General features: G+C 39.0%; 1 protein-coding gene across 1 annotated transcript in view; it reads left to right on the forward strand.

Moving 5' to 3' along the window:
• LOC117287842 (proteasome activator complex subunit 4-like) overlaps positions 1 to 13,472 on the forward strand; it is a 35,528-nt gene extending 22,056 nt beyond the window's left edge. The window contains exons 27-40 of the mRNA XM_033768396.1: positions 469 to 598; positions 946 to 1,181; positions 1,824 to 1,893; positions 3,138 to 3,263; positions 4,409 to 4,561; positions 6,642 to 6,838; positions 7,476 to 7,607; positions 8,161 to 8,378; positions 8,906 to 8,982; positions 9,459 to 9,587; positions 10,579 to 10,734; positions 11,532 to 11,682; positions 12,439 to 12,584; positions 13,234 to 13,472. Coding sequence (XP_033624287.1) covers positions 469 to 598; positions 946 to 1,181; positions 1,824 to 1,893; positions 3,138 to 3,263; positions 4,409 to 4,561; positions 6,642 to 6,838; positions 7,476 to 7,607; positions 8,161 to 8,378; positions 8,906 to 8,982; positions 9,459 to 9,587; positions 10,579 to 10,734; positions 11,532 to 11,682; positions 12,439 to 12,584; positions 13,234 to 13,368 — 2,056 coding nt within the window. The 3' untranslated portion in view covers positions 13,369 to 13,472. The remainder of the gene's footprint in view (positions 1 to 468; positions 599 to 945; positions 1,182 to 1,823; positions 1,894 to 3,137; positions 3,264 to 4,408; positions 4,562 to 6,641; positions 6,839 to 7,475; positions 7,608 to 8,160; positions 8,379 to 8,905; positions 8,983 to 9,458; positions 9,588 to 10,578; positions 10,735 to 11,531; positions 11,683 to 12,438; positions 12,585 to 13,233) is intronic.
• The last annotated feature ends 1,892 nt before the right edge of the window (positions 13,473 to 15,364 follow it).

A 15,364-nucleotide genomic window follows, 5' to 3' on the forward strand; every position in this document is an offset into this window, starting at 1 on the left:
GACGCACGACGCGCACATTTTGAATTGTGTTGTTAACGATGTGCAGTCAAGATACGGTGACCAAGAATTCATGCGTCTAAGCTTGCATCGTGCGTCTTGTACGCGAATGTATACACGTCTGCACGACAACAGACAACACTGTGAGAAAACGATCGAAACAGGAATTTTTTAACGTTGGAAGCTGCATTATTTCACGAAAAATGACAGATTTGTCAGGAAATATGAGGACCAAAACCCACCGCAGAAAAATGTATGCCGCCATGGAATGTGAATCTGTTGATATTAGTGGCTTGTTGCAAGTAAGATTTAAGTTATGAAGCTGTGAAATTTTTCTGCCCCAGAAACAGGCCTCAATAGTTAGGACTCTGTTCCTGTGTACAGAGAAAGAGTCCTATACATGGCTACGCTGCCTTTAACAATTAATCAAAAGTGTCCACTTGAATTGAATATTTGTTCTTGGTGTTTCAGACGTTGGAAGTTTTCTCAGATGGCGACAGGCATGTTGAAGCTGCTTCTGAGACATGACACTCCACCCCCTACACCAGTAGTTCGATTGTTTGTCAACTTCCTGGTTGATGAGACTCTACATGTACGCAAGGTATGATCAACAAACAAGCAGACGAATCCTTAAAGGCTTTTGACACCTTTTGTAGATCAGGTTTTTGGCCATTACATGAATCCGTACTAACTGTGAATGAAGATGTATGTACATGTAGATTTAATTTATCTGTAGAAGTTTCAGCTTCATTGGTCATCAAGTTTTTCACAGAAAAAAAAGTGAAAATCACAGAGCAATGTTTTCAGGAGAGACGCAGAAGTCCGTCGTACATGCTAATTTTTTTTACTAATTTCTTGAAAACTACAGCACCTCAGCAAGTAATATTTTAAGGGCAGCTGCCACCATGTTAGTTAAATTTGATGCAGTGTTTTCCTATCTCTCCATAGATGGCTATTGCAGCAGTTGGTGCCATCTTAAAAGTCCTAAAGCGCCCTCACAAGATGATCCCATTAGACCCCTACAAGGTATCTGGTAGCACCCCACCGGCAACGATAACCCCGGGGGTCAGACCAGACAACGCCTGGCATCACTTCAACTCCTCCACGTTGCCCAAAACGCAGGAAGAGTGGGACGCATGTGTCTTTGTGGAGAAGACACATTGGAGCTTTTATACCTGGCCGAAGTAAGCAAGGCTCGCAGACTCTATGTTATGTATTCTAAGCCCTTTTTATATGGCCCCAAAAAAACCTAGATAACACTGATCACAGATTATTTATTTAATCATCTCGAGCTTGACTGCTTTGGCAAGATTTCACATGACACAACAGAATAATTTGAGCACAGATATAGTCGATTACATATCAAAATTTCCTTTTTTTTTTTTTTGTGTACAAGTGATATTTTACCTGTATGATGAAGGCATGCGTGTCATGTCTGACCTGGGGGTGCATTCTCCGTTCTAGAGGAAGAGTTGACGTAGCATTTTGTAAGAATAAGTGGACACAATCGACGGGCATCAAGAAAATTAGACAATTAGTCGGACTTAAACCTGTTGGCCAATGTAACAGCCTGACAATTCCTAATGAAACTTACAGGGGTAAAAATGATTTGTTGAACCTTTTAAAACTTGTAAAGATTTTTGGGGACAAGTTAGGTTTATGTATTCATTCAGTTGCTATATTGTATACATGATTCCACTAAGCTGTGACTGAATTTCATTGTTTCAAACTCTCAATGCACAAAATCCAAAAAGACCATCATAAACTCGGAAAAAGATGTTTAAGAATTTGAGAATAACTCCTTTTCTTCTTGTTTGTATCTGAAGGGACATGAAGGTGTATGCAGGTGAAAGTGAGCAACCTAAACTAGACAGGACTGTGGATGAGTTATCTGAGGTACATGGTGTGCACTTAAAGCTGTTTTGCTTTTCACAGCACATTCATTTATTATTATAAATGAATTCTAAATCTACTGACGAGCAGTAGAATAATAGCAAGAAAAGTTCTAAAAAGAACATAAACTACCCAGCAAGTAGATACACACATGGTGTTACCGCAAACCAAATACACATTGATACCTCACCATGCAATACCTCAAGTCCGACAACAGTTCCATTAGTAGTGGTATTTTCTGTGCTTCTCTTAATCCATTTTTATCCATTTAGAAAAAACACACTTTTCTATGTTTCTTTTTCATTCTTTACTTGCATTTCTTCTTATAAGTGAAATGATAATACCCTGTTGTAATCTTACACAAACATTTTGTGTTTGAACCATGATTCATAAATACCTCAGACAGTTTCGCTATTCCTATTGGTGGAGAGCGCCTCACGTGGGTCTGTATAAACCTTTGTTTATGATCGGTAAAATTGTTTAATTCATGGGCGTGACACGCGACATTGCACCTGTTCTTATAAGACAGTTTCTTCATTCCTATTGATCGAGAGCAACGGCTGAAACAGTTGTGCCATATCACGCGACGCACACAGCGTTCCCTTATAAGGAGTTGTTTACCCGAGGGCGGCAGAGGGCTTTACCATTTCATGGCTGGAGGGGTGTTGTGTTGAAAGAAATCATTTAACAATTATAATTTTTGCATTTATTTTACGTTTTGACCAAAAAGCGTTGATGTTTTTTGACCGAAAAGGTATTTATGCAAAGTGTGTTGAATCGATTTTCAACTAGTGGTTTAAACCTGCCGAGGCCTGGTTCTTGATAATTTACCTCGACTTCGTCTCGGTAAAATTATCAAGAACCAGGCCTCGTTGGGATTAAACCACTAGTTGAAAACCTATTCACCACACATTGATTCCCTTAATAGTCGACTGGAGTGGGACTTGAACCAACTGAGCTATCCAGCCTTATGTTGGCGGTCTCCCTTTAAGTTGATATCTTTGTTCGGACATGGCAGTCAGAAGCCAAGTGTTAGCTACCACGTAGCCAGCGATAACACTCAAGCTTACGATACAACCTGCCAGAGGATCACCAAAGAGGATGTGCTTTTTTAGTAATAAATATCAAGTAATCAACCACAAGGGAAACTGACTACCCATCAGTTTCCTTTGTTGTTTATTACATAAAACATCTGACCCTTTTGTGGTATTTAATCCATTCATTTTCTTGTCCCCCTTTCATTATAGAGTGAGAGAGCAGTACATGATTGTTTCTCCAGTGAAGAGTTTGTCAAGAAATTGATTGAGTTTCTATCGTTAGAGGATCGTAAAGGCAGAGACAAATTCAGCACCAAGAGATTCATCCTTTTCAAGGTACGTGGTTATTCTCACTGTATTTTTAAAATTTATTTATTGGAAACAGCTCTGTTTGTTGAGATGATCTTCCCCGGCAAACTCCCACAAGGGGATATAAACACCAAGCTGGCAACAGCATTGCACAAATCACGAAAATTGTGATTCAGTAACTAGATGACAATACTTTCTCTAGTCATTCTGAAATCAGTGGGTAGATTGATAGGGTTTGAACCCACAACCTTTTTCATAACAGTCTAATCACTGGACCACGATGACTAAATGACTGTGAAATGACTCTTGTGATAAGTAATGATTGACCAGTTTTAAGAAAAGTTTAACAATCTATTCACAATGTAGCATTAGTTGAAATGTTTCAACAATTAATTTTGGTGTTACATTTGTTGAAGCCGTTATGAAGCCCTGTGTGCCCAGTTTCTGACCCCTACCCCACACACACCCAACGTCCTGCAGGAAGTACAGCTCCAATCAAAATACTTCAGTTTGTTTTCCAAGTAGATGTCTAATTTTTGGGGGGTCTCTAAGTCAGGCTCAGTTCAGACCTTTCAGTCTAGTCACAGATTTTTAGGGCCCAATTTTATGAAGTTGCTTGAGCACAAAAATTAACTAAGCGCAAGACAATTTTATTTTTTTTAGCAGAATATGGTCACCCTACAAAATACCATTTCATATGTACCATTTATAACTTTTATCATGCACATTCTAAAATGCTTAGAAAATTTTTAAGCAATGTTGTCTGCTTAAGCAGCTGTATTAAATTAGGCTCAGGTTTCAAAGTGGACACTTTCAATAATAAATAATAATAATTTGGGGGGCTAATCATCCTTACTCGCAGCTAAGAGCTGAATTGCGAAGAACTCGGATACAACATGTTCGAGAAGCAGGCATGCAAGGGCGCCTTTGGCTGCCAGGGCCACATCAACCCATTATGACCTGGGAGCACAGCCAAAGATTAAAAGTGTTTGATTTTTCCTGGGGAGGAAAACCGGATAGTCTGGAAAACCCTTGTGGCACAGCAGAGAACCAACGCACAACTCAACTCACTTATGGCCGTGGCCGGGAATCGAACCGGGGTCACCTTGGTGAGAGGCGAGCGCTGGGGATAATCTTGACGATGACATGTTCATTTTGGGTTTGGCACACAGGGTCTGTTCCGTAACTTTGGAGATGCGTTCTTGCCAGTTTTCAAGCCTCATCTGAGTCGACTAGCTCAAAGCTCCCAGGAGAGTGACCAGCGATGTCTGGCTGAGATCATGACTGGTCTGGTACGAGGCAGCAAACACTGGGGATTCACCAAGGTAAGAACGCAGCCCAGCTGTAGCTTACCACATCAAATCACTTTTTAGTTCATACCTAAAGGCACTGGACAGTATTGGTAATTACTCAAAATAATGGTTAGCATAAAAACTTACTTGGTAACGAGCAATTGAGAGCTGCCGTCGATAGTATAAAACATGGCTCCCTCTGCAGTAACATAGCTTTTGAGAAAGAGGTAATTTCTCAATCAAATAATAAAAGCCTTCAGACCTGAAGTCTTTTATTATGCATCCATGAAAGCATTATGCAACAACGGTGTTTTTTCTTTCATTATTCTCTTGCAACTTTGATAACCAATTGGGCCCAAATTGTCACATGACTGTTATTTTATGCACTATGTTGGGACACACCCAGTGAGAATACTAATTAATTTTATAACAATACATGTTTGTGTTTAAAGACACTGGACATTATAACCTCTGATAAAAACCTCAGGAAGGTGAAACAAATATTTTTGCTTAAAGGGAAAGTACACGATTGGTAATTACTCACAACAAATATTAACTTAAAAACTGACTTGGTAACGAGCATTGGAGAGCTATTGATAGTATAAAACATTGTGAGAAATGGCTCCCTCTGAAGTAGCATAGATTTTAAGGAGGTAATTTCTCACTAAAATAATAAAAGACTTCTAGCTAGAAGTCTTTTATTCGTATCTGAAAGCACACAAATTCGTCCAACAAAGGATGTTTTTTCTCTCATCATTTTCTCACAACTTCGATGACCAATTTAGCTCAAACTTTCACAGGCTCGTTATTTTATGCTTATGTTGGGATACACCAAGTGAGAAGACTGGTCTTTGACAATTACCAATGGTGTACCTTCCCTTTAAAAGCCCTATTCCTTTTGACTGTCAGCAATAGCTCTCTGCAGACGAGTAGAGTAATTTGAGATCATTAAGCTTTGGGGTTAATTATACAGGGACCGATTTCACAAAGATCAATCGTAGTTGCTGTATGTAAAGTGAGATGTCACAATACAAATCACTATGGTGATACTGGCAATTTGTCTTACGATGAATGTTATTGCTTTGTGAAATCGAGCCCAGATCTTTTATTTGTACAAAGCAAAGAGTAGAGGAAGCCTTAAGTGGTTGAATTAGAGTAGTGTTGATGGTTGCTATGGTGACACTCAATGCTTAATATTACACAGATGTACATCCATTTGTATTACATATGTGTACTCAACATTTCTATTTGTATTACATATAAACAAATAGAAATGCTGAGTACACACTTGAGTTGTGTAAACATAGTTATGTGTCGTACTGTCCTTCATCAAGGCATAAGGTAGGGTAAGCTGACAGTTTATTTGAACAAAGTACACGGAATGGGCGAAATTTAGCAAACACTGGCAGATTGCAATTCAACCTATGCTTAAAGGGTTACATCCACACAATGTTTAATTATGAAAGAGCATTACTAATTTTGAAGTTGTTAAGTTTTGTTGAAAAATTTATATTTCAATGTCCTACACATTCCAAACAGTCTTTCCTGAGATTTTCTCTCATTTTTTGAGAGGTTTCTTCGGGAATTCCCATATTGTTTGATTTGTTTTTGTTTCTTATTTGGTAAAGTAGGAAAGTCTATGAATTTGCTGTAATGACACTCGTCTCAACTCCCAGGAGGTTCAAGGTGTCTTCATCCTTAATAATATTAACAACATCCTGAACTAACACCCTGATGACTTAACCACTAGAACTTGAGTCTGATGCACTAGCCGCGACACAAATAAAGCCCGGTTCATACTTCCTGCGAATGCGATACAAATGTTGACGTCAACGAATAATTCACAGGAGTTGAGTTGTGCTCAACTCTCCTGCGAATATCGCAGCGAAAACAGAGTTGTGACGTCAAATTCACATCAAATTGGCATCGCATTCGTAGGAAGTATGAACCGGGCTTAAGAGACCCATACCATATTTCCATATGTTGAGATAATTAACATTAAATGGGGAAAAATCTACCCGTATCCTTCCTGATCAAAAAAGATGGTCGAAAAAAAAAATTGATCAAATAATTTGTTTTACCCTCCTGAAATGTTCTTCTCCTCCTCCTCCAGACATCACAATTGTGGGAGTTCCTGAGTCCCATTCTGAAGAGCGCCCTCTCTCAGGTGACGGTTGAGACGCTCTTTGATTGGGGTACAGCCGTCTCTACGATGAGTGAAAGCAGAGATCCACGTAAACTACACTGGCTCTTTGAGACACTGATGGAGTTCCCAACGTATGTGGAAGGAGGCTCATTCCTTGAAGCCAGGTAAGATTTCATCGCTTGTAAGATTCATTTTCAATGCCTTTTGTTTTCAAGGTCTGTGTAGTAGTAATAATTTAGTTCAGTTTGTGGTACAGGTGTGTTTTTTTTTTTATATATGCATGCAACTTTTCAGCTGATTTCATTTTTTTTTTTTTTAGTTACATTGGAAACTGAAAAACATCAACAGAAGTTTGAGTGCTGTGCTTTTCATTATTAAACAGAATGTATTTCTGATACATCCAAAATTGAACTCTTTCCAAATCACTATAGGCGAGGAGTGTGTTTGCTGATTGATAAAAAATACACAGTGATTGAGCATAACTAAAAGAGCATTCCCCAAAAAGCATAATTCTGAAGTAATTTGCAAGGGGTATTATGACCAAATATTCATAAAAAGGACCCAACCATTATCTTAGGAAAAGTTTCTAGACCTTCAACTAACTTGGCATAGAAAGTTTTACACAGCCCAAAACTGGTAACGAGCTAACCACCATGTTGAATAAAAATGTTTCTGTCTGGTTCCTGTCTATATGTACTGTCATTGATGAATTTGTTCAGAATTATTTTCTGAAATTGAATCCTAATCGTGGCTTCCAATGATTAAGTAACCGTTATTGCTTCTTCTTTGTATTCTCTTCAGTTGGCTGTACATACTCCAAGGTGGCTTTGCTCAGCAGGAATGGAGGATACCCGAACTACTCCGAGGGTTGTTGGATTACTTGGAGCAAAACTTGGCACACAGCTATAAGAATGTTAGAGACCACATCGGCAGGTATGATTATCAGCTTGAGTTCTTGAGACTAGAGACAGTTGCTATGTCACATGGTTCAGGGAAAGCTTGGCTTAGTTAAGTAAGAGACGACAAAAACCCATACCCAATTTTGAATGGACATCTGTGGGACAATAGTACCAGGGTTTGTTCATCACTTAACAGAAGCTTGCCCTGAACCATGTAATGTAGCAACACTGTCTTTAGTCTCGGTAATTCCATTTGAGTGCTCACTTGCTACCTATCAAGTCGTTGTACTAGACATTGTTCAAAATCTAACTTGCAAATGGCTTATTGGGTGAAATAAATGACATCATAAGATAATGCAATATCATCAAATTGAAGAGCAAAGTACAAAAATGCTTTTCTCATGTTGGCATTTCCACATTGTTCAAGCTTGGACTGTTTTAGTTTAGCTGCTTGGAGGAATTCCTTTTAACGAAGGGGTCACAAATGGAGGAATGTAAATTTTCCTTTCAAAGGTTGTGAAAGGCAGAGAGAGAAACACTTTTTCCTTTAAATTTAATAGATGTTTTTTGTGTGTGTATATTTTCAGTACCTTAGCGACCATATTCTTGTATGACTTCGCTTTGCCCAATGGAAAACCTTCATCACCTCATGCCAAGAACTTTGTGGACCGTGTGATCCCCCTATTGGCTCCGATTCAGAACCTGGACTCTTCACCGTCAACAGAGGGCCTGAATCATGGAACGGCAGCGCTGAATGATAAAGTGTCTGCAGAAAAAGAGGCTGCGATTAGATTGTGCAAAACAGGTGAGATTACCTTGTTTGCCTACCTGTTGTTGACCATCTGGCAACCATTTGAAAAACTGCTTCTGTGATGGGTACCAAGTGGTTCACTTAATTGTGTTTCTTATCATTTATAAAATAGTGAAAGCATAAATAAAGAAAATTCATAATGCGCAATTCAAAATTGAAATCCCTTTTTTTCTTTTATTGTGCCATACACAACTGAACCACCTCATGACAGTCTTTTAAGAACAACTTCCGTGTCCACCCGCGGCACTATTTTTGGAACTCTTTGGAGCTCCTTGAGTAATCACTTTCCTTTGAAAATATCATTGCCCTGGCTTAACAAAGGAAAGTTTACAAAGGTTTTCATAATTAGCACCAGGATTTGATATGTCATGAGAGAACATTGAGTAGGCAAAAGAAAATCATTCGTTTTGAAGTGGCCCGAAAAAAACACTGTTAAAAGGTTCAAGTGTAAGGCAGTCTCCTTTCTATTTTTCTGCTCTTACAAAGTTATGGAAACTAATATTTCTCTCATTTTTTTCTAGTAATGAAGTGGCTCGTGAGTACCCTTGGAGGAATGTTCCCATCTACCCCGTCTGAGATATTCCAATTTCTTCCACTAGTAAGTCGAAACTTTTCTCAATTTTCTGGGGTTTTCTTCTGAATGCAGGGTCAGCTTATGCTGTAGTTTATTGTACACGGGATTTAGACAGGTAAAAGTTGTTTGGTGTTTTGACACAGCTGGTTGGGGGTGCACTGAGTTTACAGTGCTTAACACTCATCAGTGTACGGGTAAAACCAGATAATAGGCTTCTTATGTGTTTTGTGTATTGATGTTGCTTAAAGAACGTAGCACACTCTTCATGATAGAGGGGCATGTCCTGCTGTTTATGGTATGGGTTTTCTGAAAATTAAATCATGAGACTTTGCAACACCTTATTTAAATAGGGTGTTGTAGGGTCGTGTCACACGAGGCAATTTACAGGCAACCAGTTTTAGGCAATCTCCAAGAAGAAAAGAACAATCACATGTCAATTTTTACATAATATTCTTTGGATGAAAACTAAGAACGTTGCTTTGTCTATTTCTTTTGTTCAGCTTGCTCCTCTGGAGGGTTTTGAGAGTGACGAGGAGTTGAGTCTACTAGCTAAAGTCTTAATGGCTTACATGGCCCAGGCTCTCCTTCAACCTGAGACTATCCCAATAGTGCTTGGCTCATTACAACAGGTAAGGGGTGTAGTCATTAATGAGTTACATGGGTACGCAGCTGCAATACTGCGTACACAATTTGTTCTTTTATCCATTTTATGAGCAACAGTTTGAAAACCGCTGATGTAGTAGTTATCTCAATGGGTTTTTTTCTTCAATCAGTTAACAACCGCTGTGTCCATGATGAATAAAAAGTGCTCGAGTTTGTTGAATCCAAGATCTGCAAAGTTCGTTTGATGTCTTTGTAACAAAAAGTCTACCCATGATTGTGACATGTGCATATTGACAAGGTGACAAGAGATTAAATGTCCGAACTGGTGGCTTGAAACATTTTTCTCAGTTCAGCAAGTACCTTTCTCAGTGGCAACAGAAAGGGTTAATGGACTGAGGGCTCCTAACGGGCAATAGATGGACTGCACATGGTGTCAATGACCAACATCTTTGATGATAAACAATGGAAAAGTACACGTGTACGACTGCCCACAACTGTCGGCCAATAATAGCCTTTCACACGTGCATGTTTCATCTACAATGGCGCCCAATGCCAGAGTTTTGGTAGCGTCCCTATCACAGTTACAATCCTTACAGGCAGTGCTAATCTGTTTAGTAATCTTGACAACACTATTTCCATCAATCATGGCAGGGGTGATTCACCTACTTCCCAATATTTTTTTTTTAACAACAAGGGCTCTATCGTTGTTGACATGAGTATTGAGTTCAGTAGCCGAGTGTGACTTTGATACAAGGGTCCAAGAATTGCATGACATTTTCGTTTTTATAAATGAGTTTTCTGACACTGAGTACAGTTTGGTGATTGCAACTTGCACCAAGTGTAATTAATTACTAAAGAGTTAGGATACTAGAATGGAAAAATACTGGGAAAACCCGCACAGCAAGGCTTCAGTCTGAGGTGGGATTCGAATTGGGATCCATAGTGGTGAAAAGCAGGGAAAGAAACCACTGAGCCAACGTGAACCCGCCTGAATGTTGTTTTTGTTGTTGTTTTCAGATTGCCCTTGGTACATCTTGGAGAGCCAAAGTGACACTCCTAGGTTATCTTCAAGTCATGGTGTATTATAACCTCTTCACTGTGAGTAACCAGTCACAGTCAGTAGCAACGATACATCAATTAGTGCTAGACCTGCTCAAGGATGACCGACTCGAGGTAAGTAGACAAGTGTGAATAATGCGCAATCCGTTATCCATGACCTTGAGCTTGGACTCTAACATCGGCTTGAGCTGCTCAAGGATGACCGACTAGAGGTAAGTAGACAAGTGTGAATAATGCGCAATCCGTTATCCATGACCTTGAGCTTGGACTCTAACATCGGCTTGAGCTGCGTTGCAAATTGTTGCAAATTGTTGTTGTCGTGGCGAAGTGGCCTACTTCATCAGAGCTTGGTTTTGTCAGCACAAGTCTGTTATCCATGAATTTGGGCTTAGACCGCTTTGCAAGTCGTAGCGTGTCGTGGATAGTTCACCAGAGCTAGAGTCTAGTTCTAGTTCTACAGTTGTCAGCAGCAGAGTGAGGGTTAAATACCCAGCCATGACTCTTGTGTTCTTGAGCAACGCACTTGACCATAATTGCTTTATAAAAAGTTGTGAAGGTAGTGCATTATGCTCTACCAGCCATGCTCGTAGTGGATAATAACCATGCCTACATCATTACAAAACGTGAAGGTGTTAACCCTGTTTCAGCCCTAATTCGGGCAAGTGTAGCCCTCATCACTCAGCCATCAGAACTTGAGCTTGATGCTCCAGACCACCAATCAACAATGACTCAGTGGTTTTGGGGTGGGTTTTTTCTTCTCTCAAGTTTTCCTTAATGTACACTTTATCATGAGAAATGTATGGGCTCCCCCCTTATGATGAACCCTCAGTATGGGTTACATGGGCAACCGCTTAAAGCAGTCATGATCCCTTTCCCTGTCTGATTTACCATGGTTTTTCCAATGCTTATAGGTGAGAGAGATGGCAGGTACCACCCTAAGTGGACTCTTTCACTGTGGAGTCTTCTCCATTGAGCCTAAACTACAAAATCACTTTGAGAGTTTGTGTAAGACGAGACTACCAGCCAAGAGGGTACGTCTACAGAGTGACTTCAATAATGAAGGTAAGTTGGTGACTATTGTTGGGCTCTTTGACTTAACGACACTCGACAATATTGGTAATTAGGCCTACTCAAAATAATTTTCAGTATAAAATTTTTCTTGGTAACGAGCAATGGAGAGCTGTTGATAGTATAAAAGATTGTGAAAAACAGCTCCCACTGAAGGTAGTTATTGCGAAAGAGGTAATTTCTCACTCAAATATCAAGACTTCAGGCTTATTCTGAAAGCACACAAATTTGTGCAACAAGGACGTTTTCTTTCTGTTATTATTCTCTTGCAACTTTGACAACTAATTTAGTTCAAATTTTTACAGATTTGTTATTTGATACATACATGTGTTGGGATGCACCAAGTGGTCTTTGACAATTACCAAAGATGTCCAGTGCCTTCAACTATGTCCAGTTGCCTGTGGTTGATCTTTTTCTAGTCAACTATTTGAACCCAGCCAATCAAACATGGTTGCTTCGCTGGTTACCATAGGCTATTTTATTCTTCACTGTGACAAAGTGCATGGAAACTGTGACGTAAAGGAGTTATTGAAAAATGATAAAATCTTTGGCTATGCTGGCAGTGTGGTCAGAAATAAAAAAAAAACTTGAAAATATTCTTTACAGTTTTTAAGATGCTCCCTAAATAGCCGTAAAAAAGGTATATAAAGCCTATTACTCAACAAAATTGTCCTGTTTCAGTCTAAGGCCAAATATCATGCCCGAGTCTGACTACTATAACAAGTGGACTTGATCATCTCTTTATAACAGAGTTTTCAGCGTCAGTGGTTCAGCGTCATGCAGGTATCATTGGTCTGAGTGCTTGTGTGCAGGCTTACCCCTATGATGTACCGGAGTGGATGCCGGCAATTCTTATGGATCTTACAGGTCATTTACACGACCCTCAACCCATAGAGGTGAGTTTGTCTACATTGTATGACATTGTATGTTAATGGCCCCGAGTCTTTCTAGACTCTGCTAGAGTCGAAATGCCGTGATATTAACAACTTTTTGCTATCATACCATTGGTCCTTTTGGTTGGTAAGCAGTTTGCAACAGCTAATTCTATTTTCTCACGGTACGACTTACACACCAAATAATGTCCACAGCTCCCCAAATAGTTTTCTAACATGTCATGTACATCTCTTGTTCTAGTACCTTGCTACAAGGTGTTGAAAAGTAGTTTGTTAAAAAAGTCATTGCTCATTCACATGGTTGTCTCCTCATTATTACAATTACAATATATTCGCGCTCAAACTACCTTTCCATGTTATGGGGGATTGAATTTTCATATGAGTAAACTGAAGCTGCCTACATTTGCATCTTGCAATCTGAGAGATTTTCTACAACAATCGGGGAGATATTTAGAATTACTTTTGTTGCAAAAAGTTTCCACAATCAGGGAGATTTTCAATTCACGTGGTCTTTATTATATCCTCAAAAGGGCAATTAAAATGCTTACAAGTATACAGGAAGAAACTTTGCAACATAATCGGATAACCTCAAAACAACATGCCTTATATTGCCGTTGTTATTATACGTTGATGTTCGCTCTCTCTTCTGTAGATGACTGTACGAAAGACTCTATCCGACTTCAGAAGGACGCATCATGACAACTGGCATGAACATAAACAACAGTTTACCGATGATCAACTAGTAGTCTTAACCAATCTATTAGTGTCTCCTTGTTACTATGCATAGACTACAATGTATATACTAGGTTTGGGTTATAGGCTTAAAGGCAGTGGACACTATTGGTAATTACTCAAAATAATTATTGGCATAAAACCTTACTTGGAGACGAGTAATGGGGAGAGGTTGATGGTATAAAACATTGTGAGAAACGGCTCCCTCTTAAGTGCCATAGTTTTAGAGAAAGACGTAATTTTCCACGAATTTGATTTCGAGACCTCAGATTTAGAACTTGAGGTCTCGAAATCAACGTGTGACAATGGTGTTTTTTCTTTCATTATTATCTCGCAAGTTGGATGACCGATTGAGCTCACATTTTCACAGGTTTGTTATTTTATGCTTATGTTGAGATACACCAACTGTGAAGGCTAGTCTTTGACAATTACCAATAGTGTCCACTGCCTTTAAACGGTTTCAGGGCTCCAAAGACCAGTATCTTCACTTGGTGTATCTCAACATATGCATAAAATAACAAATCTGTGAAACCTGGCTACGCAATTGGTTCACCAATGGTATTAGTAGAGGTACGTAGACCCACTGTATTATACAAGTAGTCAATAAATTTGTATAGTTCATTTAATACTTGCTAATGCCTCCGTCAATTGTAAATCAGGAAAATACATCAACTGGATGATCCAGTCACGCTGCCACCAAACGTACACATTTTTTAGTGTAGTATTGACTTTACAAATAATAAGGAATGTTTGTCCAATCTAACCAACTTGATCCATTAACAAGAAAGTGAGTTATTAATTTTTGGTTTTTACCCATACACCGATGTGTGTTAGCACTGTATACTAACTAAGTGCTTTCTTGAGTCCTGTGAAAAAAATATCACAGGCATATTTACTTGGGTGGGATTCGAACCCAGGACCTTTGCAATTCTAGAGCAGTGTCTTACCAACTAGACTACCACGATTGCCCGGTAGCTAGAGGCAGTTTGAATCCTGAGAAAGTGAGTTATTGTCTTGTTCAAGATCATGGGAGGGAGCAGGATGTATATTCTGCTCTCTACAAGAAATGGATGATCCTTGATTTAAACAGCTGATAGTTCTAGAGGAATATGAGCTTGACTAATGTGAGACCATGCTTTGAAGGGCTGATGATTGGATTCTTACAGCACCATCATGGACATATGGCACTGACCCTGTACTTGCAAAGATCAAGGATTGTATCTACAGAATGCAATCTTAAAAGTCGATAAGAGAGGATCAGGTAGGGGTGTGCACACTGATGCTTAAATGACAAGATTTTTGATTGCGTTCAAACATTCTAGGTTCAAGCACAATTTCTTTTGACCCAATTCACCTGGCGTCCTCATTACTATAATATTGCTTGCACCATTTTGGGAGTCGATATACCAGTTTGTTGTACAGTGTAGTGCATATTTTAGGCAAGGCAGCATTTACACGCATACTATTACCGCAAGTGCAATTTGACTCAAAAAAATGGTGAGGGTAGCAGACAGTAGCCAAATATGACATTGATCTATAATTTTCTGCTAAGCAAATATTAGCGGGATACAAGTACATGTGGCTTAGTATTTTGGCTGGTAACTATATTCTGGTAAGCAAAATTATTTTTGCATAGTTACTTGTTATGCTCCATGTAATTTTGCCCCTGAACCACTGTAGGTTTTACTTTTACCCAAGTTGATCTAGCAGGGTTGAAACGTCAGGCCATGAACTATTTTTTTCTTAATATTATCCAGATAAACCATTTATTGAGTGCATATGGTTCTTAAAGTGGAGATACACTATGTTCTTTCTGATTTAAAATTAAATTTTTTCTTTTCGACCGTTTTATTTCAATCAATCATGCTTGATTACATGTAAATATAACCACCGAGATTTAACAATGGAAAGTTTTATTTTATGTTAACCAAACAAAATCATGTTACTGTTAAAGTTAAATGCAAAATGGGAGTAAGATGTTAAGGGCATGATTGACCTGTTTTAACTTTTGGCAAATCTGTGTTGAAATATAGAGAAATGAAATTGTTGGT

Source organism: Asterias rubens, chromosome 1 (genome assembly GCF_902459465.1).
Source record: "Asterias rubens chromosome 1, eAstRub1.3, whole genome shotgun sequence".
Lineage (NCBI taxonomy): Eukaryota > Metazoa > Echinodermata > Asteroidea > Forcipulatida > Asteriidae > Asterias > Asterias rubens.